Below are 24,318 nucleotides of genomic sequence, written 5' to 3'. Positions count from 1 at the left end.
CGTACCTTGAGTTTGGGAAGTCGTTTAATAGTCTTTAGAGGTCGTAGCACTCTCAGTACCCTCAGTGACTTGATGGTGCTGATGTCTTTTCCCTTGCTGTTCCCCCTACATGTGTTTACACACCAAAAACAAAGAAGACATACATGTACACACAGGAGAGTGAAAGTTACAAGTCTCAGCAGACTCAGTATACGCAGCACATGAACGCCTCAGTCCTCTCGATTCCAAAATGGCGATGGGCAGCCATTTCTTGATGGCATGTGTGTCCGAGTTAACTCAAAATCAATGAGTAACTGCGTCTGGGTTAAGTGCATAGCAACGCATGCAGCATTGCTATCATATTACGCTTTAGCCTTATTCCTAAGTGTGAGGATAACATCGTAGCTACATGCTAGAATTAGGTGGGGATTTATAACTAGAGTACATGCTATGGGAACAACTGATATCATTCCTGTCTGAATGCTATCTCCCTTGTGTAGTGTTTTGCAATGTATTTCAATGCCTTTCAAAAACACTAAAAGCCTCAGTTTGCCCATGCGCAGTTAATGGTGAAATCTGTTCATGCTGCATTGAAACCTTGCTTTCCATGCTGCAGTATTTCTTCTTTTAAGCAGCAGTTTGAGTGGTGGAGAAATTTATTCTATAGAGAGACATTTAGAGAGAGAGTTTAGTTGTAGTCTCAGCGAGAACAAAATTGTATTCTGTCGTAGGGCAGTTGAGTAAGAGGAGCAAAGCAAGGGGCTCTTCTGCTCATCACCGTAAATGCGTTAAAAGTTTTAACACATTTTCAAAACGCCTTCAATTTCAAGCATATGCCACAATTTGGTAGTGTCGTTGTGCTTAAAAATGAGAAAAAACTTTTTAAATGAACAGCCAAACTCTCTCTTGATGACTCATCTAGTTAATTTCTATAAGCTCCAGGATTAGCTTGTTTCACAGCATTGTTCAGACAGCATGGAATCTTGTCTTGCATGGTTTTTGGCCAAGACAAAGATTTTATAAAGCATTTCCCAATGAAATGCTGAGCCAAACCTCTCTTTGTTTTTTTCACTTTGGCAGTGTAACTGTCCAGGTACATATGCCATAGAGTGTTAAATTATAATAGACCTCAAAGGCTATGTTCAGACTGAAGACATGGCAGATTTGTTCCTTAAATCAGATGTTGTGATCAGACTTTCCTTATCTTCAAGTGTTACAGTCGGATTTGTGCGTCCAGACGTTACCAACCTATCTTTATGGGTTTCTGTGGTAACGCCATAGGTATCTCTCTAGCTATAGCAAGTAGCTTAAGATCCCTAGCTACTTGCTATAGCTTCCAAGGTGAAAGATGTTGTTGTCCAAACTTTCTGAATAGGTTTCTGTAATCTAGACATGTCAAATACTGGATTTGGGCTGGCACTGTGTACAAGGCTGCAGGAGCCTAAAGAAACAATGCAGGAGTTAGCTGATGCTGACTTTATGTAAATTGGCTGCGATTAGTTTCATAGAAAATTTGACTGTAATTCAAATGCCCTGATTTTAACAAATCCTCACATATCCAGTGTACAGATCAGGGTGAAGAGGTCACTGAAAGTGATCCTTAGGGGGGCAGCAGCTGTGTATACAGCTGCCTGTGTCTTACAGCTGTTAGACCAGATGGCAGACTGGTGGTGGCTGTGTGTGTATTTGCACACAACCACCACTAATGTGTGTATCTGCATGAGTGTGTGTGTGTGTGTGTGTGTGTGTGTATGCAAATCACTGTGTCTGTGTTTTTATCCATCTTTGGTTAAAAGTTTCTTTCTTGATCATGTTCATATCCATTTTTATTGAAATAAAAATGTGTGGAAAAACCTGCAATTAAAGCACAAATATCTCCTTTGCATCTGTGTGAATCAGCTGAGAACCTGACAGAAGTTAAGATGAGGTTTAGTTGTGTTTGAGTCCGAGTTGTTCCATGGTGAACAATGGATTTAAAAAAAAAAAACTGAAAAATAATATAGACAGATACACATTTCAACTGTGACAATGGATGAATGAGAAGGAAAGAGATGTGTGATCAGAGAAACAGATACCGAGAGTGCAGAAGAAGAAAATGAGGAGGAAAAAGTGAGAGAACTTTACCCGCTGCCGCTGCTGCTCGTAGTCCGAAGAGAGAAATGAGTAAGAGGTGAGAACAACAAGACAGAGGAGACAAGGTGGGATAAAGAAACAGAATGGGACACAGAAAAGGAAGGATTTTGAGGGAAACATCCATAAGAGAGAGAAAGGGGAAAAAAGAAAAGACAGTACCTTCTCTTGTTAGATCAACCAACCTACTCAGAGACTCCTCTTACCAAATAACAAAATACACATTCAGATAATCTGTTGCATTCACAATTTAGCCCCCCCCCCCCCCCCCGCAGAAAAAACTGCTTGATGAGTGTGCAAGATTTCAAATGGTAACTAGTGCTACTCTGAAAATGATCTAATGTGTAAAATGTCATGAATAACAATTAAATATTCAAATTACTATTATTAAGGACCAGCAAGCCCATATATAAACTCATTTCAGGCACATAGCAGAGTAAACACTACCTGGTGAAAAAAAAACATCTTAGAATGTCAAGGTGCGCTTCAAGGCAAACCAAACTTGATTAGTCATCATCTCTGACTCTGAGCCTGTCTGGATCTGAACCTCAGTCTGACTGCAGAAATATGAAGGACAGCTGCATAAGTGGTCCAAGACACAGCAGCCCTCAGACCAGAATAATTTGATTAAGGGAGTGATAAACATCTCCAACAAGACTTCTGATCGCTTCAGGAGTGCTGTTTGATTTCACCAATTGAATTAAGGTACTATCTGGATGGGTAGGAATCTTTTCTTACTGGTTCCGATCTCCCATCAGCCATTAGCACGATAAACCTCTACTACAGTCAAATTGGGCTTGTTTGTTCGTTTTCTTCAGATTAAGGCTACATTATAATTCATACTCAACATTTCCACTGGATGAATTTGGTCTTGCAGAGAAGATACACAGAGAAAAAAAATTCAGCAGTGAAACAGAAAGAGGTTGGGACACACAGAAAAGGTGGAGACAAAGATCTCTGTATATACAAACAGAGAGACACAAATTCAACTAAAATGAGGGGAAAGAGCGTTGGTTAAAACACACACATATAAAGATGATTCACAAAGAGTGAATGGATCACCTCTACCAGAACCCTGGAGCACCTGCCGTGTTCATGAGTTCTTAATTCAGCTGGACTTTAACAATGTACTACGGCATAGTTATAAAGTGAGCAGATAAGCTGGACAACCTAGTTTATGTTAAATTAAACCAAAACTATTTTAGCATAGCAGCATTTGAAAGCTGGAAGGTTTTTATTAGTTGAGATTATTGGTAACTTGTTGGGTTTAACTCTTACCCACTGGTGGGGATAGACTGCTGAAGGCACAGACCTGAATCTTGGTGAAATGATTCACGACTATTCCCAGTGACCGTGCCAAAATTTCTAACATTTTTGCCATAGTTCCAGAGACTCTCATTGACTTCAGTAAACAAAATACCGAATGACAAAAAAAGCCTATTTCTTCATTTAAGCGTGCAGAATATTTTCTCCGGTATATCTGGAGAAATACCTGTGAAAGTGCACCGTTTCACAGACTTTTCCGAGGCCAGAATGATGAGAAAAGTAAGTACATTTTGGGTGTCATCGTGATGTATGATAAAAAGAGGTGGAAGAATGGACACAAAGTGCAGAGGAGGAGCAGTTCAGTAAAGGTGGCATAAAAGATGGGTCAATAGGACCGCAAAAAAACCCCAACTGTTTGAGGAGCTCTGAGGGGACAACGTCACAAGATATCATTCTGGGACTATGAAAATCCAAGGTGTCATCTTTAGTTCAAGTCATTACTCAAGTGTCAGTTTTATAAAGTCAAGAGTTCAAAATGTATTAATTTATTTGTATCACTTAGCTTATATTAATCAAAGACCTCAAGTGGTTAGATACAGACCACACTCACAGAGTCTCTGAAAGTTTCTCATTTCAGTTCAGTTTAAATAAAACTGTCAAATATATTTGGATTAATACAAATTCTGTACTGTATCACCTATTTATACTTACAGGAGCTGCTCAGCCTGGAAACCCATACTATGAAGCTCCTAATTCATAGTTTTTGTGTTGTTGTTAAAGTCAGAGGAGGTTTGGAACTCTGCAGCAGTGCGTTGGTGACTTTTTTGCACTGTGTACCTGCCTAACCCTGCTTTGTAACTTTTGTAAGGTCTGCCATATTGTGGTTGTGGTCCATTTTGCAGTAATACCAGTTACGGTTGACTGTGGAATATTTAAAAGGGAAGAAAGTTCATGAACTGACTTGTTGTAGGTATGGTGTCTTATATTATCACCGTGCTTAAATTCACTGAACTCTTTAGAACGACAAATGTTTGTAAAGGCAGACTGTATGGCTAGGTGCCTGATCTGTGGCAAATTCTGTAGTTAAAAGAGTGTGAAACCCAAAACTTTTGTCCATAAGTGTATGTTACTGGTGTTTAAGTTAAAATGAACAGAGCATCCTCCATCCAAGAGGCTCCAAGTCCACCAACTTCAATGACCCAACACAGAAGAATGCTAGGTGCCTTATAATCCAAGTGTCCAAAAGCTCATAGCAGTTTAAGCTATGTAGGTTTGCTTTCAGTCACTTCCACAGTAAAAACAATATCCATTGTCTTCACATATTGCAGACCTGTGTAAAAATCTATGGTATATCATTATCATTAATTTGAGAGCACAAATATATTATACGGTAACATATCTACTAGGGGTGCAACAATACTCGTATCGATATTGAACCGTTCGATACAGTGCTTTCGGTTCGGTACGCATATGTATTGAACAATACAAATTTTTTTATTTATTTTATCAACTTTTCTTCTGATGATGCTGTCTGTGTTGAGCGCTCAGTGGATCTGCGTTCGACTATTCCGCCTAGGCTGCACTGTCGAGTGCAGATCCACTGAGCACAACGCAAGCTAGCAAGACAGAAGCTAAGCTCGTTGCAACATGGCAACTGCCTTAACGCTACCCGAAATTGAACCTCCCCCACCCTCATTCAGAGCTGGCGTTTGGTACTATCTTGGTTTTCATGTAAAGCATGACCATGAAGGTAAGCGCGTCATGGACAAAAGTAAAACAGTATGTCGGATGTGCCACGCAATGCTCAATTTGTGGGAACTAGTGCGTTAGCGCAGTTAGCTTGTTAACGTGTTGACGCCATCCAGCCCCACGCACGGGGTGCTCCGTGGTAACTCGTTAACGGAGATTTGCTGTGTTGTGGCGTTAACATCATTTCAACGAGATTTACGCTGACAGCACTAGTGGGAACACAACGAATATGACTGCACATTTACGCCGACATCATCCTAGTGCAAAGACAAGTGGAAGCAGACAAAAACAACAAGCACGCATGCTACAAACTTTACCCGGATCATTTAGACAGCCGTTAGCACATGATTCTCCTTATGGGGACCTGATATGTTTAATATGCTGCTGAGAATATAGCCCAGAAGAAGCGTATAGTGTAGCTTTTATTGCGGAAAGAGCCATTTCTCTGTAATAAGCTCTCTTTTCCAAAGATGAGTGATTTCTCAATCAGATAGATTTTTTTTATTATTATTATTTTGTTGTTTCAGCAACATTAAATTTAAAAACTGTACTTTTGAGTTAAAATATATATTTATAATTTTAATAAATTACAAATTAAAAAAGCATGAACATTTTTTTGTATCGAAAAAATATCGAACCGTGACACCAAAGTATCGAACCGAACCGAACCGTGAATTTTGTGTATCGTTGCACCCCTAATATCTACATATATGTGTGTATATATTATATCCAAAACATGACATCACATTAATGCAGACTTCTAAATCTATAAATTGCTTTATATTCTCACATACCATGCAAAAGCAAAATTCATGCTTTGTACCAGCATAGCACTTATTATCTACAGCCTAACTCAGTAATCAACATGTAGTTGTATTTTTATCTTTACAGCCATGCAAATCAAGTAAAGATTGAAGTACCTGCTTTGTAGTAGAGAACGGTGTTGAGATTTTTGGTGACCTGGCCGGGGTTTGCATGGGCCCTTTTACTTTAGAACGCCCTGGGCACTAAAGGGTTACAGGTGCAAAGGGTGGTCCTCACCTCTCACATGGGGAGGTAGATAGGGAGAGGATGCTGGGATCTATTTTATAATGTGGGAGTGTTTACGCAGAAGCTGGAAGGAGCTTGAAATAGGAAGAGCTTAAAAATGAAAGGACTGCAGGAGCAAAATGTGACCGTGAGAGAAATGAAGTAAGGACATGGCCAAAAAAAGAGGACAGGTCTTTTGCACTCTAAATAAAGGTAAGACTTGGGTTTATGGTGGAGGATAACAGGAGACAAGAGAATGAAAAAGTGCCAAGAGAGAAAATGTATGCGAGTGAATGAAAGAAAAGTGTGTAGGACAGAGAAAGTAGAGGCCAAAAATCAGCCATGGTTGAGTGAAGAAGAACTGGGGACGCTGTACTCCAAGGTACCAGTGAGAGGGGAGAGGAGCGGGAGAGGAGAAAAGAGAGCAGAGGGGGAAGCAGGAGGGAGACTTACGCTAAGGCGTAGGCGTAGGCCACCAGAGCACCACTAACCACTATAAAGTCAAGGATGTTCCACAAGTCCCGGAAATAAGAGCCCTGGTGCAAGACCAACCCCAGATCCACCATCTAGAAAAGAGACCAAAAACATGGACCCATTACAGCCTTTATCAAAAAGAGGAAATGTTTGTCTCAACACTGAGGAAAAATGCTGATTCTTCATGTGTCTCACCTTTACTAACATCTCAAAAGTAAAAACTCCTGTAAAGACGTAGTCAAAATAGCGCAGAACCTGCACAAAGAAAAAGTGAGCATATGATGATTTTGTATTTTAGATAAGTGCAGTGTTGCATTCATTTTGCATCATCTGATATCATATTACTAAAGAACGCAGTACTTTAAACTGCAAATGTTTCCTGTGCATGTGTGGTCTGTGAGTTTGTATCATTTTGCTGAGTCTGAACACAGAAAATCCTGAATATTGTGTGTGCCACTTAATTGTCTACCCACTATAAAACTGTCAATAATAATTTTAAGTGCTGGATTTATACGTTCTATCTCATACTCTATATAGTTATTTCATTTACTGCTCAGACCTCCACGCACGTAAGGCTAGGGAGATGGCAAAAATAACCTTGAGAGTAAATACAAAAAATAATAGATAAATTATATGCATAATATTTTAGTTGCCAAAAGAACCAATAATACGTGTATGATGAATTTCTTACATCGTTTCGAGGGGAATTGGGCCAAACAGGGTCTTCAGCTGCCAGGGCAATACTGCTCATTGCAATGACCAGCAGGATGCACATCTCAAAATAACGCAGGGTGCAAATGTAATGGCATGCTCGTCGAAACCTAGGAGCAGACAAAGATATTTGTTTTTCTCTTGCATTAATGCAATGCATACCATTATGTTTAATTTATAAGTATAATGAAGGCCTTTGTGGAGGCTAAACAAAATTTAAATCCCTCTCAAATACTCAACTAATGTTTAAACAGCTCTGTTTTAATGTTTACACAAACTAGACCTGCTCATTTGCTAAAATTAGGCTTTGTGTCTTCAACAAATTTTAGCAAATGACCTCTTTTCATGCTATGCCAACCCACAGTCTAGAATACATGACATAATGATTGAGCTTCATTTGAAATAGTTTTTGAGATAGTGACAGGCAAGTCAATCTTTCCATCAGCACTGTGGGCAATTGAGGGACCACAGTAGAAAAGCTAAAGTAAAGCAGGATTTACCCAAATATCAATCTGGGAATCCATCAGTTTGTCAGTGGCCGGGCAGTGGCAGTCTTTTCTTGGTTTCTGGTGTAGCTATCAGGATCAGATAATTGATATGTGGTTCATGCCTCCATTTTCTATCCATTGGGCAAACCATTGTAAGGTACAGACAATTTAATAGACTGCTAAATCCACACCAAACTGCATCAAATTAACTAAAGAGGCAAGAGTAGCTGTCTAGACACTAACTACATCCTTCCCTACCCTCAAAATATTATACCAACAATCAACTTTATCTCATACTTTTGGATCAAAAGTCAACTACAATAAAGCTGACTTTTGACTGTGCAAAGTGTAGGCAACAGAAAACAGCTATACAGCATTAGAGGAGCGGAGATATGGACAATACTTTTTTTCACTGCACAAAAGGACAAGAGCGTGAAGGTAAAATGGAAACTGCATCCATTATAGTATTATACTGCTTCATCTCTTTGCAAACATCTGCACAGACAGCATGCTAACGCAAAGCTAGCCAAGAATGATGATAAAGCTGAGTGCATGTTGACCCCAGCCCAGCAGCCAGAGCCTGAACTTCAACAAGTAACAAAAGCAGTGATGAGCAGTCAGGCTTGCAGCCTCTGTTTTGACCTGTTCATGTTTCTCATGCTTTCAAGTCTCTTTGGGCTAGTTTTCATCTTTGCTTTGTGTTGCTGACTTTGTGTTCATACTTAAGGAAAGATGTGTCCTCATTAGGATAGGGATTTAGCCAAAGGTTTATATGGTTAACTGGTAATTATGAGACAGTGTGTTTCAGTTTGCATTGTGTGCATATACTACGTGTGCTAGCCTGTGCGTTGGTAATTGTTAGTACGTATCACTTACGGATTGGTGGTCGAGAAGATGAACATGGAGCTATATGGAGGCATGGGCCTAGGCCCTCCTTCCCCTCCTTCCTCATCATCATTTGTAGCAGGTGGCAGAGGTTCAGTGTTGGCATTTTTATTAACTGAAGGTAGGAGGAAAACATTGTAAAGAGCTATAAAGTAGCAGAAGAAATACAAAAGAAAAGAAAAACACATCCATTCACCCCTACCTTGCAGTATGGCATTGGTGGATGGAAAAATGGGCATGTCTACAGCAGTATAATCAGGGTGGGGCAGCCTGATCACACTGTTTGCACGGTGATGTCCGACATTCCCATAACTATCTAACGTGACCAAACTTCCACGAGTGCCACTGTTAGCAAGATGAAGGGCAGATCCAAATCCAGGGGTGACAGTGTGACTGGCCACTGGATAGGGACGACCCTTGCTAGGTGGTGTAGAACCAGACACCAGTTTGGTGTTCATGAGGTTGTCCATGTCCTCACTGTACTGGCTATTCTGCCTTGAGAGACTCTTTTGGATGGGCCGTGTGGTAGATAGGTTTGGGACACTGCAGTCCCTAGGAAGAGGTCAAAGAAAGAATTACAGCCATCAGATTAGAGGAGATTGTAAAAAGGATGACTGAAAAATGAAAAATGAATGACATACTTCCTTCTGTGTGAGCACATCCGCTTCCCCTCGCCCTCTGTTTGGCTTCCACGCCGGCTTCTTCTTGACCTCTTCTCACCGCCATTGCCTGCTCGCTCATGCTCTCCTCCTTCCCTACTCCCATCCACTCCTTTGCTCTTATGTCTTCCAGATTTTCCAGCTCCTCCCCCACCTTCCTCACCATCTTCAGCATTCTTTCGATGTGACCTTGGCTTCCTGTGTTCGGACTGCCCTCCTCCTCGACTCCCAGTCCGCGTGTGGTGATGGCGCCTGGGTAGCCTCTCCTCTGAACCCGGCCCAGGAATCACTGTAGCATCCAGACGGACATGAGAGCTGTGGTGATGCTCACTTTTGCGGCTCCGTCTACTCTCCGTGGATTCTCCCCGCTCCATGGGAGGTCTGGGTGGACCTGAACCTCCTCCACCATCCCCTCCCACTTGGCCATGGTGCTCAGGATGGTGCTGGCTGACACAGAAGTCTGAGTTGTTGCCAGTTGTCTTGTTTGTGTTGTTATTACGATTTTCATGGGGGTCCACCACTAAGGGTCGATCAAGATGGGTCTTCATGTCTGGACGGATGTGACGTGAATAGTTGACCTGCAAGGAAACGAATGGATAGCGAAACAGCACAGAAGGAATAATTTTAAAATATGTAATTCATGAGAGGAGGCAAAACTTTAGAAGACCTACATTTCAGTTATATATTGGAAATTTCCAACCAATATTTAGACCATAGTTGGTAAATAAGCCACCGATAAATGATTAACAAGAACAAATGAAAACCAATAAAAGTCATCATCAACACTCGTGGCCATAACTTGTGTACACTGATAGCACAAGTCTAGGGGCCCTTTTTGCCTTTTCCTTTACATTGTTGTGCTCCTCCCTCCCTGTCCTTGCCTTCCAGCGGTCATCTGCGTCCAATTCGTTATAGAGGGCCTCGCGGCTGGATGCCAGAGTCTGCTTCCTCAGCTCCTTGGTGCGCTGCTCCCACACTGACTTGCTGACTCCCTTAATGTGGTTCTTCTGCTGCTCCTTGCTGCAAAATGAAGCATGGTGGAAAAGGGAGAAAGAGATTGGCCTCGTTAAGACCTGCTTTAAGACTTGATGCTATGCAAATGAACGCACAAAGACATGAGAATGATGAAGTGGAAACCAACACTAAAAATATAAGTACATCAAATAGCAAGGACATAAAGACACACTGGGGGCCACAGACACTTAAAGGGTCATTTGACTGGACCTATAAAACAACGCAGCTCTTAACAGAACAGGGCTTTGGGTATCTGCACAGCTTGCCAAAGCACAAGGCAGGACGGCCCTATTTTGGTAAACCACGTGGGAAACAGTGTGGAGGATAACACTGAGGCAAGGTCAGAATTTGTTCAAATTATACACAACTAATAATCCCATGCTAAAGGACATACAATTTAATGGACAGATTTCGTGCAGAGCAAAAATAGCCATCGAGCTGAATTAAATGGTTTATATTAGTTAGAATAACTGATTTCTTGTTTTTGCAAAAAGATGAGATAAAAAACACCCCCAAACTGTCAGTGACCACCTCCTTTCTTACCCTCCAAAATTTCTACCAATTTTAACTCACTTTTCTCTCAGGGCCAACAGTCAATGACAATAAAGCAACAGCCGTAGGCAACAGAAACAGTACTTTAAAAAAATAAGCCAACATAAAGAAAAAGCTAAAAAAAAAGCCAGCTGTGTACAATAATTTGGAAAAAAACAGACGTTACGAACAAAGGGCCAAGAAAAGGATAGAGATCTAAAACATGAAAAAAGCAAGGAATGGTTGTAAAGTCAATAAACAGAAGGAAGTCATAAATGAATAAACAAATAAATAAATACCAGTCCAGAAAGGGGTCAGAAGCGTTGTGACACTCACTGTGTACTTTGTTGCTGAGGAGGGAAACAGCTGGTGAGTGAGATGACACAAAAGAACAGAAGGAGGATTTCATTCCAAAATGGGCTATCCATTTATTTTTTTAAAAGAAAGGAAAAAAAACACAAAGTGCCAACTCTAAAAAAAATTATCGCTATCCAAGACAAAAGCGTTACATGTCTAGACTACTAAAAAAGTAAACTATAATCCTGAAATCCAAAAATGGAAGCAAATCTTAGAATATTTTTTGTCAAAAATTTAAGCATTTTGGAATGCAACCCTTCGTACACACAGACACAAAAGACACACACACACTCAACAAAATCCATTTTCTTCTATCACTCACTTTCAAGTGCTGCTGTTGTGCGCTGATCAGTTTTACTTCTTTATAATGTACTGCACATGTTTACCCTTTACTCTCTTTTTCCACTGAAGCCGCTACATTAAAAAAATACTTACCAAAATATGGTCCTGTGAGTATATCCTACATGACAACATACACTGGCATTATGACAACATGTTTTAAAATTTTAATAAAACATGTAATATCTGCATATTTCTGACCTGTACTGAAAACTGATAAACCCTGAAAAGGTTACAGTAAGATTTAAAAATAAACATTTTAAATATGAAATGCTCTGCTTTGTCTTAAAGAGGGTTAGGGGCACTTAAAAAAGTAGATACATTTTGGTCATGAATTTATTTCTGAATTCAGAATTTGTGCATGATCCTCTTCCATAACACAAAATAGCACGCTAATAATTTAAAGGACCAAATCTATAAGGACAACCTAATTTAATATGATTTTTATTATTTCCAAAGGCTTCTTTAAGCTTATTGAAAACACAGTGCTGAATCTTTTAAAAAAATTATTCACTATCATTAGAATAATACTTCCTAAAATGTCTTCGCACTTTGTTTAGAATGCATGGCTGTTTAAGAGAGGGCAATTTCCTTTTGAGAGTACAAACTGGACTTGTGTTGCCTTACAACTGGTTTTACGTAGTTTTCTCTGAGTCTGGCATATCTTCTTAAGAGATTTTTCATGCACCACTGATGTCCCCAAGTTTAAAATCCCTCCTTGGGAAAACAGGGACGATCTCCTCTTGAATTTAAATGTCTTTCTGTCTCTATCTCTCTCTTTCTTTTATTTGCACCACAGAAATTAGGGATTTGGATTTACACTGGCACAGTAGAACGTAAGGCAATCTGCAGCCCTACAATGCTTAGAGCTTAACCAAGACTCTGGTAAACCTCTGTCCTACAGTCTGCTTTCAAAAGATTCAAGCAATTAGGCTGCATGGTTTGTGAAGGTTGTTTTTCTGGATAAATTTGGACAAACAACCATGGTAATCTAGAGAAGAAATGCTGGATATTATACCAAACCGACATTACCTGAAAGCTTCTTTTCTCACACACTCACATACATCCACACACACACACACATATACAGACAGATACACATACACTGTAGTGAAAATAAGACATATTTATATCATAATTCCAAGTAAATTAAACTGATTACACAGACACAGATGGTCACTTCATAGTGAAGCACACTACACGGCACAAACAGTAACAAGAACCTAAGCGATTCATGAAATGATGGAAATGTTAATAAGCATATGTGCGTGTGAGTGTATTGAGCTAAAACTCTAGGGCATGTTTGTTCATTGTACCTGCAAGTGACAATGAGTGAGCACAGTCTCACACACCAAAATGGTAAGGACTGTGCTATTACGTATGGTATTTAAAAGCAAACATGGTACCCCTGTGTCGTGCTGAACGTATTTTCATGCACGTATTTGCATCTGAGAGCAAAGTGTGTGAACTTTACCAGACATGAAAGTACAGAGCCTTGTGTGTACAGAGAAAAGGGATCAAAGACTAAGACAAAAAGTAAAGGAGAAGAAAGAGATGACAGAGAGAAGGACGAGAAGCAAGTATATGTGTGTTTAGGCTATCCCCAATTTCCTTTCCTTGCCAGATAGATGAAGACATTGTTTATTCCACTATGATGACAAAATATACAGAGAATTTTTACATTCATGAACTTTAAATTTTATATTGAAACAGAAAAAAGTCAGTTTGGAAGATGCTATTTGATCAATGAATATATTGCAATTCTAAAGAAAAAGTGGGGCTGTGTACTTTTGAAGGGTAATTAGTCATTAAAGCTCATTGTGATGAAAGACTATTTGCAATCAGCAACATCACCACATGTTCATAAGGCGATGAAGTGATGTTTTAAGAATCCAAACTTGAACAGATTATGGTTCACTGACGGTTTTCCTGACTTCAAACACTCAACTGTGCTATACCGTCCACTTCCCAATGTGCTGAGTCCGACATAAGTACTAGACTCCCAGATGGTGACACAAAAGTAATAGAGACAGAGACTCACGCTGCAATGGAGAGGTTTGCAGCAGATAGTGGGCTAACTTCAGCCACTTCCTTGGCTTTCTGCAGGGCAATCTTCTGATTGGCAGCTTCCTCTTCTTCCTGTTCATCCTGCAAATGTGGATTAGAAAATAAATCAAAACCCAAATATGATAAAGGCAGGAAAAATTCACATGAGGGAAGCAGAAGAAGTTCATTGATTAGAGGAGGATAACTCGTGGTTAATGTGTTAGTGTAAGAAACTGCACTCATATTAGACTGTACTATACCTTGGTCAGTTCCTGTGCGTTGGCCAGATTGTCCACAGCGATGGCCAAGAACACATTCAGCAGAGTGTCTGAACACAGAGTTAAAAGCAATCCAGCATCTGGGAGATTGTTTGTGCAAGAGAATACAAAATGTACATAAAATAATTGGCTAAGCCACTTATATTATAATGTACCTCTTGGCAAGTTGGTGTATTGGATTGCAGCGTATCATTATTGCTACAGTATCATCCTTGTTACAGATCCCTTAACAGTGTGTGGTTCGACTTACAGATGACAACACAGGTCTGTGTCAGTATATGCCAGGACAGTGGACTTATCAGACTCTCTGATTAGATACCTGTTGACAATCACTTTGGTATTATAATCCCAATTCCAGAAAAATTGGGACATTGTGCAAAATGTAGATAAAAACAGAATGCAGTGGTTTGAAAATCTAATAAAACCCACATTTTATTCACAGTATATCAAATAAAACATATCAAATGTTTAATCTGAGAAAATATCCAATTTATTTACTTACAAAATGCTAGCAATCTAGATCATGAACTGTGCCTGACAGAGGTTTAACCTGCGTGGCAAAGAAAGGGATTTCTAGAAGTGTTCCCAAGCCCATGCAATGGTTGACAGAATGACAGAATTCTGCCTGTTTTTAATTCAGTGCCACTTGAAGGCGAGCATCCATTTCAGGTTTGTCCTGTCCTGTTTGTCCTGCTTTTGTATTTGAACCCTTCGGATTCTGGTTTATTTAATATTCGAAGATTTAATGTATATATTCCTGGTTCTGGTTCTTTTAGTTGTTTTTCTTATTTGTGTAATATTTGTAGTTTCTGGTCTTAGTTTTGACATCTGGTCTTTAGGTTCTGTTTCCATGCCTCTCCTATGTTGCATGTTTTGTCAGCCTTGTCTTCATGTTTGTTTAACTCTTGTCTCCACGTTTGGTTCCCTTTCTGTCTCCTTAGTTAGTCTGCTTCCCAGTGTCAAGTGTTATCGTACTTCCTGTTTTATTTTGACAGTCTCTCATCCTGTGTTCTCTGTGTTCAGTTTTGCTTCCCTGTCCTGCTAGGCTGTATTAATTCCAGCGGTGTTCTCTGCTGCTTCCCTTCCTCTTATGATCCTGTGTGCATTTAGGTTCTCTGTATTCCTCCGCTTGTTGTCACATCATCCCTGTCTGCTATGTGCTTCCCTGTGTTTCCACACAGCGCTACATAACATGTCCCTTGTGCACAGATTGTGCAGAGATTCCTCTGGATTCTGTATTTCATGATATTATGCACTGCAGATGATCAGATATTCAAAGCACTCAAAATTTTGCATTATTACAGGAAAAGTATTCTAATACTGTTCTGCAATTTGTTGAATTTTTTTTGCAGATTGGTGAACCTCTGCCCATCTTTATTTCTGAGAGACTCTCTCACTCTCTGACATGTTCTTTTTACACCCAATTATGTTACTGACCTGTTGCCAGTGAACCTAACTGGGTGCAAACTAGTAAAATGTCCCAGTTTTAACATTTAATATGTTTTCTATGTTATATATGGGCTTATCCACTGCATCAAAACCTTTGTAGAACTGAGATTGTAAATAATATGACTCTGTAGCTGAAGATGAAGAGCTGACTCTGCCCTCAGTCCAGCATGAATAAAAGAAGCATGACTATTTCTCAGAGATTGTTCTTTTTCTTACACATTCTCACTTTGATCTTTTGTCAGCCGTGCCGAAGAACAGGCTGTCAGTGAATAAAACAGTAAATACAACACTGACTGAAGCTCTTGCAAGTGACCGTTGGAGAGCGCCTGGCCCCTGCAGTGAATTGAGCTTCTCAGGCAGACCATCATGCAGGTTGTTTGTCGGATGGTTTCTGTGCAATGTCTCGATGTCTCGATGCAAGACTAATTGCTTCAATGTTGATATGCCAAAAAAAAAAAAAGATTAAAGGAAGTCAGGCTAAGAAAAAAAGTAGCACTTCTACTCAGAGTAACCGCAACTACAAAACAACAGCAAACAGCAATAGGTAGAAAGAAGCATTCGAACTATTCCACCTTTGAGGCTGTCCTAAAGAAAACTGTAAAAAAAAAAAATCTGCATTTAACCTTTGTATGACTTTTTACTGAGAGTAAAGTAAAAATGTGTAAAACACATCTACAAATGTCTCCACTCTAAATATCTGAGAGCTGCGCATGCATGTAGGCTTATCTGCAATGTCACTGTCAAGGGATACAGTTGCCAAAAAGCGTGAGTACAATGAAGAAGACGGAGAAGGCCATGCCCTTGTTGACTCCACCCTGAGATTTGATGCCATCATACATCACCATATTCCAGTCCTCGCCGGTCAGGATCTGGCAAACATACACAAATATTCAAACGATGCTATGACGAGCACTCTCACATCCACATATTTGCTCAAAATGCTATAATCAAAGAACAGACTCACCCTTTTCTACACACTACTTAAATATTTAAACATGTTTTAGCAGAATTATGCTCCCACCTAATAATCTTTAAGGGTTCTAGAGTAGCATTTTACATTTTATATCACTTCCTCGTGCACAAATCCTCTTTGGTCCTTTCAGCATTTAGCTTTAATCCAGCTTTGTCTTCTATTTTGCGGCTTTTTCTCCCTCCACTAGCCTCTCCCTCCCCTTTTCTCCTTTTACAGTACATCGCTCTCCACTGCTTACCTGGAACACCGTCATTATTGCTGCGGGAAATGTATCGAAGTTGGTTGGAGGGGTGCCACTTTCAAAATTAAACCTAGCAGTGAAAGAATGAAAAAAAAAAAATATATATATATAATAGGAGCTGAGAAAACAGTGAGCATAGAGAGAACGACTGAGAGAGCCAGAGGCAAGCACAACAAATGTTTGTCTGAAAAACCAGCGCTCTGAAAAACTGCCTTAGGTCAACTGGCAATTAGCAAAAACCAATAGGTTAGCAGAAAATTAAATCATGGCTGTTAAAGGGGAAGGAGAGAGACACTGACTGTCCTCCGAAGAGCTGCATGCCCAGCAGCGCAAAGACGACTATGAAGAGGAAGAGCAGGAAGAGCAAGCTGATGATGGACTTCATGGAATTGAGCAGAGACACGACGAGGTTACGCAAAGACGCCCAGTACCTGGGAAACAGACACATGGAAATGATGATAATACCATGTCCTTTATTTTAATGTATGATCATTACTGTATTACAAGTGACTCACTTGGTGACTTTGAAGATCCTCAATAACCTGAGAGCTCGTAGCACACTGATGCCAAACGATGTGCCCGGTTGGATGATGGACCAAAGGACTTCAAATATGCTACCACATATCACCTAATATAAATGTAAGCATATGCAATTATACATAGTTATTTATTATACTGAGCAAATAATCTACAGACATCAGCATGCAGTGTGGCACATTTGTGTTTGTGTAAAGTCTATAGCAGAGGTTTTTTTCATGTATTGTTTTCATCCCACAGGTGTAAAGCCCGTCTATAGACCCGCTTATGAGTTTGTACATTGTGTTATTTTTTATTGGGTGTGGACCCAAGCTGAGAGGGGCTCACAATGCAGTCGAAGCAGTTGAAGGAGGAGTTGAGGTAGGCCTGTCTACCCAGGCCGTACAGTTTTACAAACATCTCTGTCAAGAATATTCCCAGGAAGATGAATTCGGCAAAATCTGCACAGAGGGAAGAACACAAAAAGAGACGAGGGTGAAAACCTGAGCGACTCTCTGTGTGTGTATTTGTCCCAGAACCATTTTTGAAAAAGACTTAGTCTGCATGAGAGGAAAACTGTGTGTGCTTGGATGCGCTTGTGTTAAACGACTGGGTCAGCTCTTTCATGGATTTAGCCACATTAATGAAGAATTTGCTCACCCACTCCTTTTCCAATAATCTGTGATGAAAGTATTTGTGCATTTGCGGAGATAATCGGCCCATACTTGCACTAAGTATGCAAGCATTCACCTCCTACTCACATAGAAAATCTGAAAGTGGTTCAGGCTGGTCGTAGTGCACAACAGCCACACACAGCGTGTTGAGGCCCACCAAACACAGCACGGTCCAGTAGAAGCCCTGGGACTTAACAACGTGACGGATAAAGAAGCGAAACCGCCGCTCCCGACGCTTGAAAGTCGATCCCTCCAGCTTGGAGCTCTTCAAGCTGGCACGAGCAAACGGTGAACCTACCATTCACAAAGGATAAATGAGGCACATTGTGTATCAACAGCTGCACTGTGACATAAATGAAAAGAAGTCAATGAGTGACCAAAAAGGCGACACAATCACGGGCACTAAAATGCTAATGTTATCTTTTGCCTGTATTTTTTTTTAATATAGGCAAAAGATCCCATCCCATTATTTCTGTAACTTATTAGGAGAGTAAAAGAATGCATTATTCTTTTATAGTGGACAGCTACCAAAGTAGAGTCAACTATATCGATGGACCTCCTATTTGCTGGAACACTACAATTCAATCAACCTTTCGGCACTGAATCTGCTTTTTAAGTACAAATTGATGTATAATTCACTTAAAGGTAGCACATGATCAAAGCTGTCTTATCAATTTTGAATTTCTAGGTTGCACCATGTCCATTATTGCTCTAAAGAATGAAGAAAAAAAGTTTGCTTTCAGAATCTTAGAGAAGTGCCTAGAATGACTGTGCTGAAAAAATGGTTTGAGCGGAGAAACGGGAATGAGATAACAAGGGCAGGTTAAAGATAGGGGAAAAAAAGATGAGGGGCTCGAGGACAGTGAAAATGTAACATTAGGAGTGCAGAGCAGCAGCGAGGGAGAAAGGAGAGGGAAGGGCGGGAGAGGGATGGAGAGGAGGGTCAGGTAATGCTGATATGCAAGATAAGATAGCATCTCTGTGTACCTGCGATTTGCCTTTGACTGTGTGTCTGTTTCTCCTGTGTGCTACTCTTAATGTAGGGATATAAATCCCTTTTTACAGTCATAATGGGAAATAAGTGTGTTTTAAAGCAAGATTATCATAAAGTTAGGTTTAGGTTAAGAGCTGTGGTAGAAATGTGTAGGGTTTGGGAGCTTTTGCAGAAAAAAAACAAAACAAGTAAATGCAGTTTTCTCTGAAGGGATGTAAAATGGCTTTGTTTTGTGTGTGTGTGTGTGTGTGTGTGGTAGACAGACAGAGAGAAACACAACACATCTTACCTACTCCCAGGTCTCCCTCCCCTTCCTCTGAATTTAGAAGCTCAGCTTTGCTTTTGTGGTTCTTTGTGGCTCTCCTACGAGAACCTGTTATACAGTACAAATATATTTATACATTTACCCACAACACAACAGTGCAGCTATTCATTTATGCATATTTATGTTACATTTGAAAAGAAAAAGGAAATTGATACCATCATATTCATTTTCATTCTCATCATCCGCCAAGATGACCTCTTCTACAAAACACACAAGCAAAAATGGGAATATATTATACATTTATGTGTAAGTTTCACAACATCTTCATACACCTTTTTGAATCATAGTCTCTGTTTCACTCATTAGTCCCTCTTTTGTTTTTTTAGCTTCTGTGTTTTTATGTAAAATTTGTCTTTTCAGGAAGATCAAAGCTCTGTCCCCTCTATCCGCCCCTTTAGTCGCTTTGACCCTCCTTTACTCTTATTTTCTCTCACATTTCCTGCCCTCAACAGATAGCTACCAGGCCGGAGAGGTGAGCAAAACTCTCTATCCAAGGGTCTGTAATCTGTAAGATATTCAAGATATAATATGTGTTATAAGTTCCATTAAATTTGTGTCACTGCTTTACTGGATATGTGTTATGTCAAAGGTAAATGAAAAAATGGCAAAAAGAAAGCACATCCATATAGAGCAGCTGCAATGAGAAACTTTTGAATAAGAGCAAACCAAAACTTGGCAGTGCTAAGGTGTCAGTGTATATTCAGCTATAACTATAAAATACAATGTAATATGGATCCTTCTTCCCTGAATAACAACTGTTGTGCAAGTGATTGTGATAACGTCATCTCTGTGATTATAACTCATGTTTACTGTGGCTGCTTTTATGATAAAATCCACAAAAAGGGATTTTTGGCCACATTTTTTAAGTGTTTACTTTGACGTTCCAAGAAAAAGTGATGGTTTACTTTCATTCCAGCATCACACAAGCTGGTCTTCAAAATTACAGCTGAATATATATTAAGTCTTCTGAATTTCCAGTGGTTTGAGTGTTAATATCTAAGCAGAAATTTGCTGTGACATCTGACATGTATTACACTGTAATACATGTCAGATGTTTTTATATGGTCAAATGTTGCCAGGCATGCACTCAGTCATACATACCAGCTTTACAGATCCACTCCAGGTAACCATTAAGTTCCCTTTCAATCTGCTGCTGTCTTCGGAGCTTCAGAAACTCACTCCTGTTCTCCACACGCTCTCTCTCTTTGGCGAACTCGCTGCAGACACACACATGACACAAGTATATACCCTGCACATCACATCGAATGTGTGACATCATTTGATATCAACATTCATCACCTGAGACCTCTGTAAAGCAGGTTGGGACTGTTTCTTTTTATATATTTACACATGCACATAAACTTACCCCGACAACACCCCCAGCACCAGGTTGAGCATAAAGAAAGAGCCGATGATGATGAGGGGGATGAAGTACATCCAGTTCCATGCACTCCCTGAGGCATCGTTGCTCTGGAAACACGTGAGGACACACATGCGCACACACACACACACACACACACAGACACACAAACATAATTAATCAGTAATCAATGTTTTGCTCTTTACTTGAGTATTTGATACAAAGTGAATTAAAAGAAACCAGTTAATGTTAGATAATGGTTTATAAATGTGAGCTTTGGGAAGTTTAACAAAGGTTAATATTAATAAGATGAACTTTTCAATTAATTTGAATCAAAGGTTGAATTTTTCATTCATTGAAATCAGCAAAGTGGGTACACCTGAAAAACTGAGCAGCTGTAGCTATATATACATTTTGATTTGCTGAAAGCTGAAGGCATCAAAATTCCTTCTCTACCTCCCTGCTTTGTCACATTGAGGTACAGTGGGGCAAAAAAGTATTTAGTCAGCCACCGATTGTGCAAGTTCCCCCACTTAAAATGATGACAGAGGTCAGTAATTTGCACCAGAGGTACACTTCAACTGTGAGAGACAGAATGTGAAAAAAAAAATCCATGAATTCACATGGTAGGATTTGTAAAGAATTTATTCGTAAATCAGGGTGGAAAATAAGTATTTGGTCAATAACAAAAATACAACTCAATACTTTGTAACATAACCTTTGTTGGCAATAACAGAGGTCAAACGTTTACTATAGGTCTTTACCAGGTTTGCACACACAGTAGCTGGTATTTTGGCCCATTCCTCCATGCAGATCTTCTCAAGAGCAGTGATGTTTTGGGGCTGTCGCCGAGCAACACGGACTTTCAACTCCCGCCACAGATTTTCTATGGGGTTGAGGTCTGGAGACTGGCTAGGCCACTCCAGGACTTTCAAATGCTTCTTACGGAGCCACTCCTTTGTTGCCCGGGCGGTGTGTTTTGGATCATTGTCATGTTGGAAGACCCAGCCTCGTTTCATCTTCAAAGTTCTCACTGATGGAAGGAGGTTTTGGCTCAAAATCTCACGATACTTGGCCCCATTCATTCTGTCCTTAACACGGATCAGTCGTCCTGTCCCCTTGGCAGAAAAACAGCCCCATAGCATGATGTTTCCACCCCCATGCTTCACAGTAGGTATGGTGTTCTTGGGATGCAACTCAGTATTCTTCTTCCTCCAAACACGACGAGTTGAGTTTATACCAAAAAGTTCTACTTTGGTTTCATCTGACCACATGACATTCTCCCAATCCTCTGCTGTATCATCCATGTGCTCTCTGGCAAACTTCAGACGGGCCCGGACATGCACTGGCTTCAGCAGCGGAACACGTCTGGCACTGCGGGATTTGATTCCCTGCCGTTGTAGTGTGTTACTGATGGTGACCTTTGTTACTTTGGTCCCAGCTCTCTGCAGGTCATTCACCAGGTCCCCCCGTGTGGTTCTGGGATCTTTGCTCACCGTTCTCATGATCATTTTGACCCCACGGGATGAGATCTTGCGTGGAGCCCCAGATCGAGGGAGATTATCAGTGGTCTTGTATGTCTTCCATTTTCTGATGATTGCTCCCACAGTTGATTTTTTCACACCAAGCTGCTTGCCTATTGTAGATTCACTCTTCCCAGTCTGGTGCAGGTCTACAATTCTTTTCCTGGTGTCCTTTGAAAGCTCTTTGGTCTTGGCCATGGCGGAGTTTGGAGTCTGACTGGTTGAGGCTGTGGACAGGTGTCTTTTATACAGATGATGAGGTCAAACAGGTGCCATTCATACAGGTAACGAGTGGGGGACAGAAAAGCTTCTTACAGAAGACGTTACAGGTCTGTGAGAGCCAGGGATTTTCCTTGTTTGAGGTGACCAAATACTTATTTTCCACCCTGATTTACGAATAAATTCTTTACGAATCCTACCATGTGAATTCATGGATTTTTTTTTCACATTCTGTCTCTCACAGTTGAAGTGTACCTCTGGTGCAAATTACTGACCTCTGTCATCATTTTAAGTGGGGGAACTTGCACAATCGGTGGCTGACTAAATACTTTTTTGCCCCACTGTACGTTCATGTACATATATATGCACCACCACCAAGTTAAAGATATAATACGCTTTATATAGCCTAATTAAAAATAACCTACTGCTATCCTAGTGACTTATTCTTTGACGTTGTCATTAAAGAGTGGAAACAATGTGCTTTAAACTGCTGTCTACGACTTATGGAAACATAAACAAAAGCAGGCATGACATGATTTTACTTTAAGTCATCTCAGTAAGTAAATGCCACTCTATTTAGCTGCTCCGACAGAGTAAATAATGTATAACAAATGCTTTGCTCTCTCGCTCTCGGTCCCTACCATCCTCCCTTACAGACCATTCTTTCATTATCATTCTTTATTCAGTTCTTATTGTTTTGTCTCTCCTCCTCCTATGGAACCCCTTAAGAACGCCCTCCATCTGCCTTTTCATCCCTCCCTTATCTATCTCAATGCTAGTTTAACCTTTTCTTCATTCCTTTCTCCATAGCCATCTCCTCACTGTCACTAAACAACCTTTACAGTGATTTTATCAATCCCAACTTGAGACCCGGGCTTTTCTTTTCTGTTTCGAGCTCTCTTTCTCATAGCCTCGCTCCCTTTTCCTTCCCGTCTCCTCCATCTTTCCTTCTTCCTGCATGTAAGCCGGCATCGCCGCTGTGTACCCAATGTACCGCAGACCCTTTTTCTACCATTAAACTTTTATTGCTCCCCTCCCGAGCAGCTGCAAGAATAACTTGGGCTGAACAGGCCTTTTTAAATATAGAGCAGCACCGGGAAGGAGGGACAGAAGAAGAGAGACACAGAGGGAGAGGGAAGAAAAAGGGGAGAATAAGGGGAGAAAGGGAAGGACAGAGGGAGAAAGGTAAAAGAACTGGGTGGACGGAGAGGGAAAGGAGATGGGAAAAACAGATGACTACAGTAACAGTCAAAGACCCTCATCTGCCTCTGGTCTCCACGGCAACCGTTGCCCCTGACAGCAGGGAACAATTCAGTCTTGGACATGAGTGATGGCATTGTTGGTACTCATTTAATAGGTAGATAAGCAGTTTGCACAGGTGAAATTGTTGAAGGTTTTAACAGTCTAATTTTTGTACTTGATTAGAGAACGCACTCTCAAATGGCTTTGAGTGAAAATACTCCTGTTAGCTTGTTAACAGGAGTTTGTTTAAAAATAAGTCTGACAAGCAGGAAGCTAACCTAAGGTGCACTTCATTAGATATTCTGGTTTGCTGTTTTGTTATAGATATGTGAAGGTTTAATCCATAAAAAACAGCCACAAAATATGACAGAAATATTTTTTTTCCCCATGATCACCAGATAGCAAAAAAAACTGATACTGTATTTTTTTTCTAAGATTAATTAACAGGCAAACATGATAAGAGCAGGTTTGTGGAATTTTAGCATGCTGTAGCATTTTTTTTCTCTTGAACAAGACTTTCTTTATTAAGTCTTTTATTTTTGCCTTGCTAGATTCAACACCTTTCAATAGACATCCTCTGCTTTCCTGGGTGCACTGGTGTGGCCAAAACGTTGGTCACTGAATGTGTACTAGTGTTGCAAATGCTGTTCAGCTTGACATACATAGTAGAGCAGGTCAGTCCAGCCCTCCATGGTGATACACTGGAAAACGGTGAGAATAGCAAACAGGATGTTGTCAAACTGGGTGATGCCGTAGTTTGGTCCCAGCCAGTACTCTCTACAAACGGTGTCCTCTGGACACAGCCGAGATGGAAGCTCTACCCCACATGGAAACTCTACCCGGATCTCTTCTAAACATGCGTAAAAG

At 40.4% G+C, this 24,318-nt stretch overlaps 1 protein-coding gene across 12 annotated transcripts in view; it reads right to left on the bottom strand.

Moving 5' to 3' along the window:
- The window catches only part of cacna1aa (calcium channel, voltage-dependent, P/Q type, alpha 1A subunit, a), an 85,567-nt gene that overhangs the window by 30,248 nt on the left and 31,001 nt on the right, over window positions 1-24,318 (bottom strand). For 7 of the 12 annotated variants that reach the window (XM_085157688.1, XM_085157690.1, XM_085157691.1 and 4 more), the window contains exons 6-27: window positions 24,114-24,301; window positions 20,474-20,577; window positions 20,209-20,324; window positions 19,263-19,307; window positions 19,072-19,155; window positions 17,876-18,082; window positions 17,463-17,575; window positions 17,114-17,226; window positions 16,898-17,029; window positions 16,596-16,668; window positions 16,136-16,253; window positions 13,918-13,985; window positions 13,653-13,759; window positions 11,215-11,265; window positions 10,222-10,390; window positions 9,353-9,948; window positions 8,914-9,263; window positions 8,703-8,826; window positions 7,319-7,448; window positions 6,823-6,882; window positions 6,607-6,719; window positions 6-105 (exon numbers count right to left, since the gene is read on the bottom strand). In XM_085157688.1, coding sequence (XP_085013814.1) covers window positions 6-105; window positions 6,607-6,719; window positions 6,823-6,882; window positions 7,319-7,448; window positions 8,703-8,826; window positions 8,914-9,263; window positions 9,353-9,948; window positions 10,222-10,390; window positions 11,215-11,265; window positions 13,653-13,759; window positions 13,918-13,985; window positions 16,136-16,253; window positions 16,596-16,668; window positions 16,898-17,029; window positions 17,114-17,226; window positions 17,463-17,575; window positions 17,876-18,082; window positions 19,072-19,155; window positions 19,263-19,307; window positions 20,209-20,324; window positions 20,474-20,577; window positions 24,114-24,301 — 3,161 coding nt within the window. The remainder of the gene's footprint in view (window positions 1-5; window positions 106-6,606; window positions 6,720-6,822; window positions 6,883-7,318; window positions 7,449-8,702; window positions 8,827-8,913; window positions 9,264-9,352; window positions 9,949-10,221; window positions 10,391-11,214; window positions 11,266-13,652; window positions 13,760-13,917; window positions 13,986-16,135; window positions 16,254-16,595; window positions 16,669-16,897; window positions 17,030-17,113; window positions 17,227-17,462; window positions 17,576-17,875; window positions 18,083-19,071; window positions 19,156-19,262; window positions 19,308-20,208; window positions 20,325-20,473; window positions 20,578-24,113; window positions 24,302-24,318) is intronic. The other 5 variants (XM_085157696.1, XM_085157700.1, XM_085157699.1 and 2 more) reach the window with 3 other exon arrangements.

Source organism: Neolamprologus multifasciatus, chromosome 4, assembly GCF_963576455.1.
Source record: "Neolamprologus multifasciatus chromosome 4, fNeoMul1.2, whole genome shotgun sequence".
Taxonomy (NCBI): Eukaryota; Metazoa; Chordata; class Actinopteri; order Cichliformes; family Cichlidae; genus Neolamprologus; species Neolamprologus multifasciatus.
This window is presented reverse-complemented; position numbering and strand designations above follow the sequence as displayed.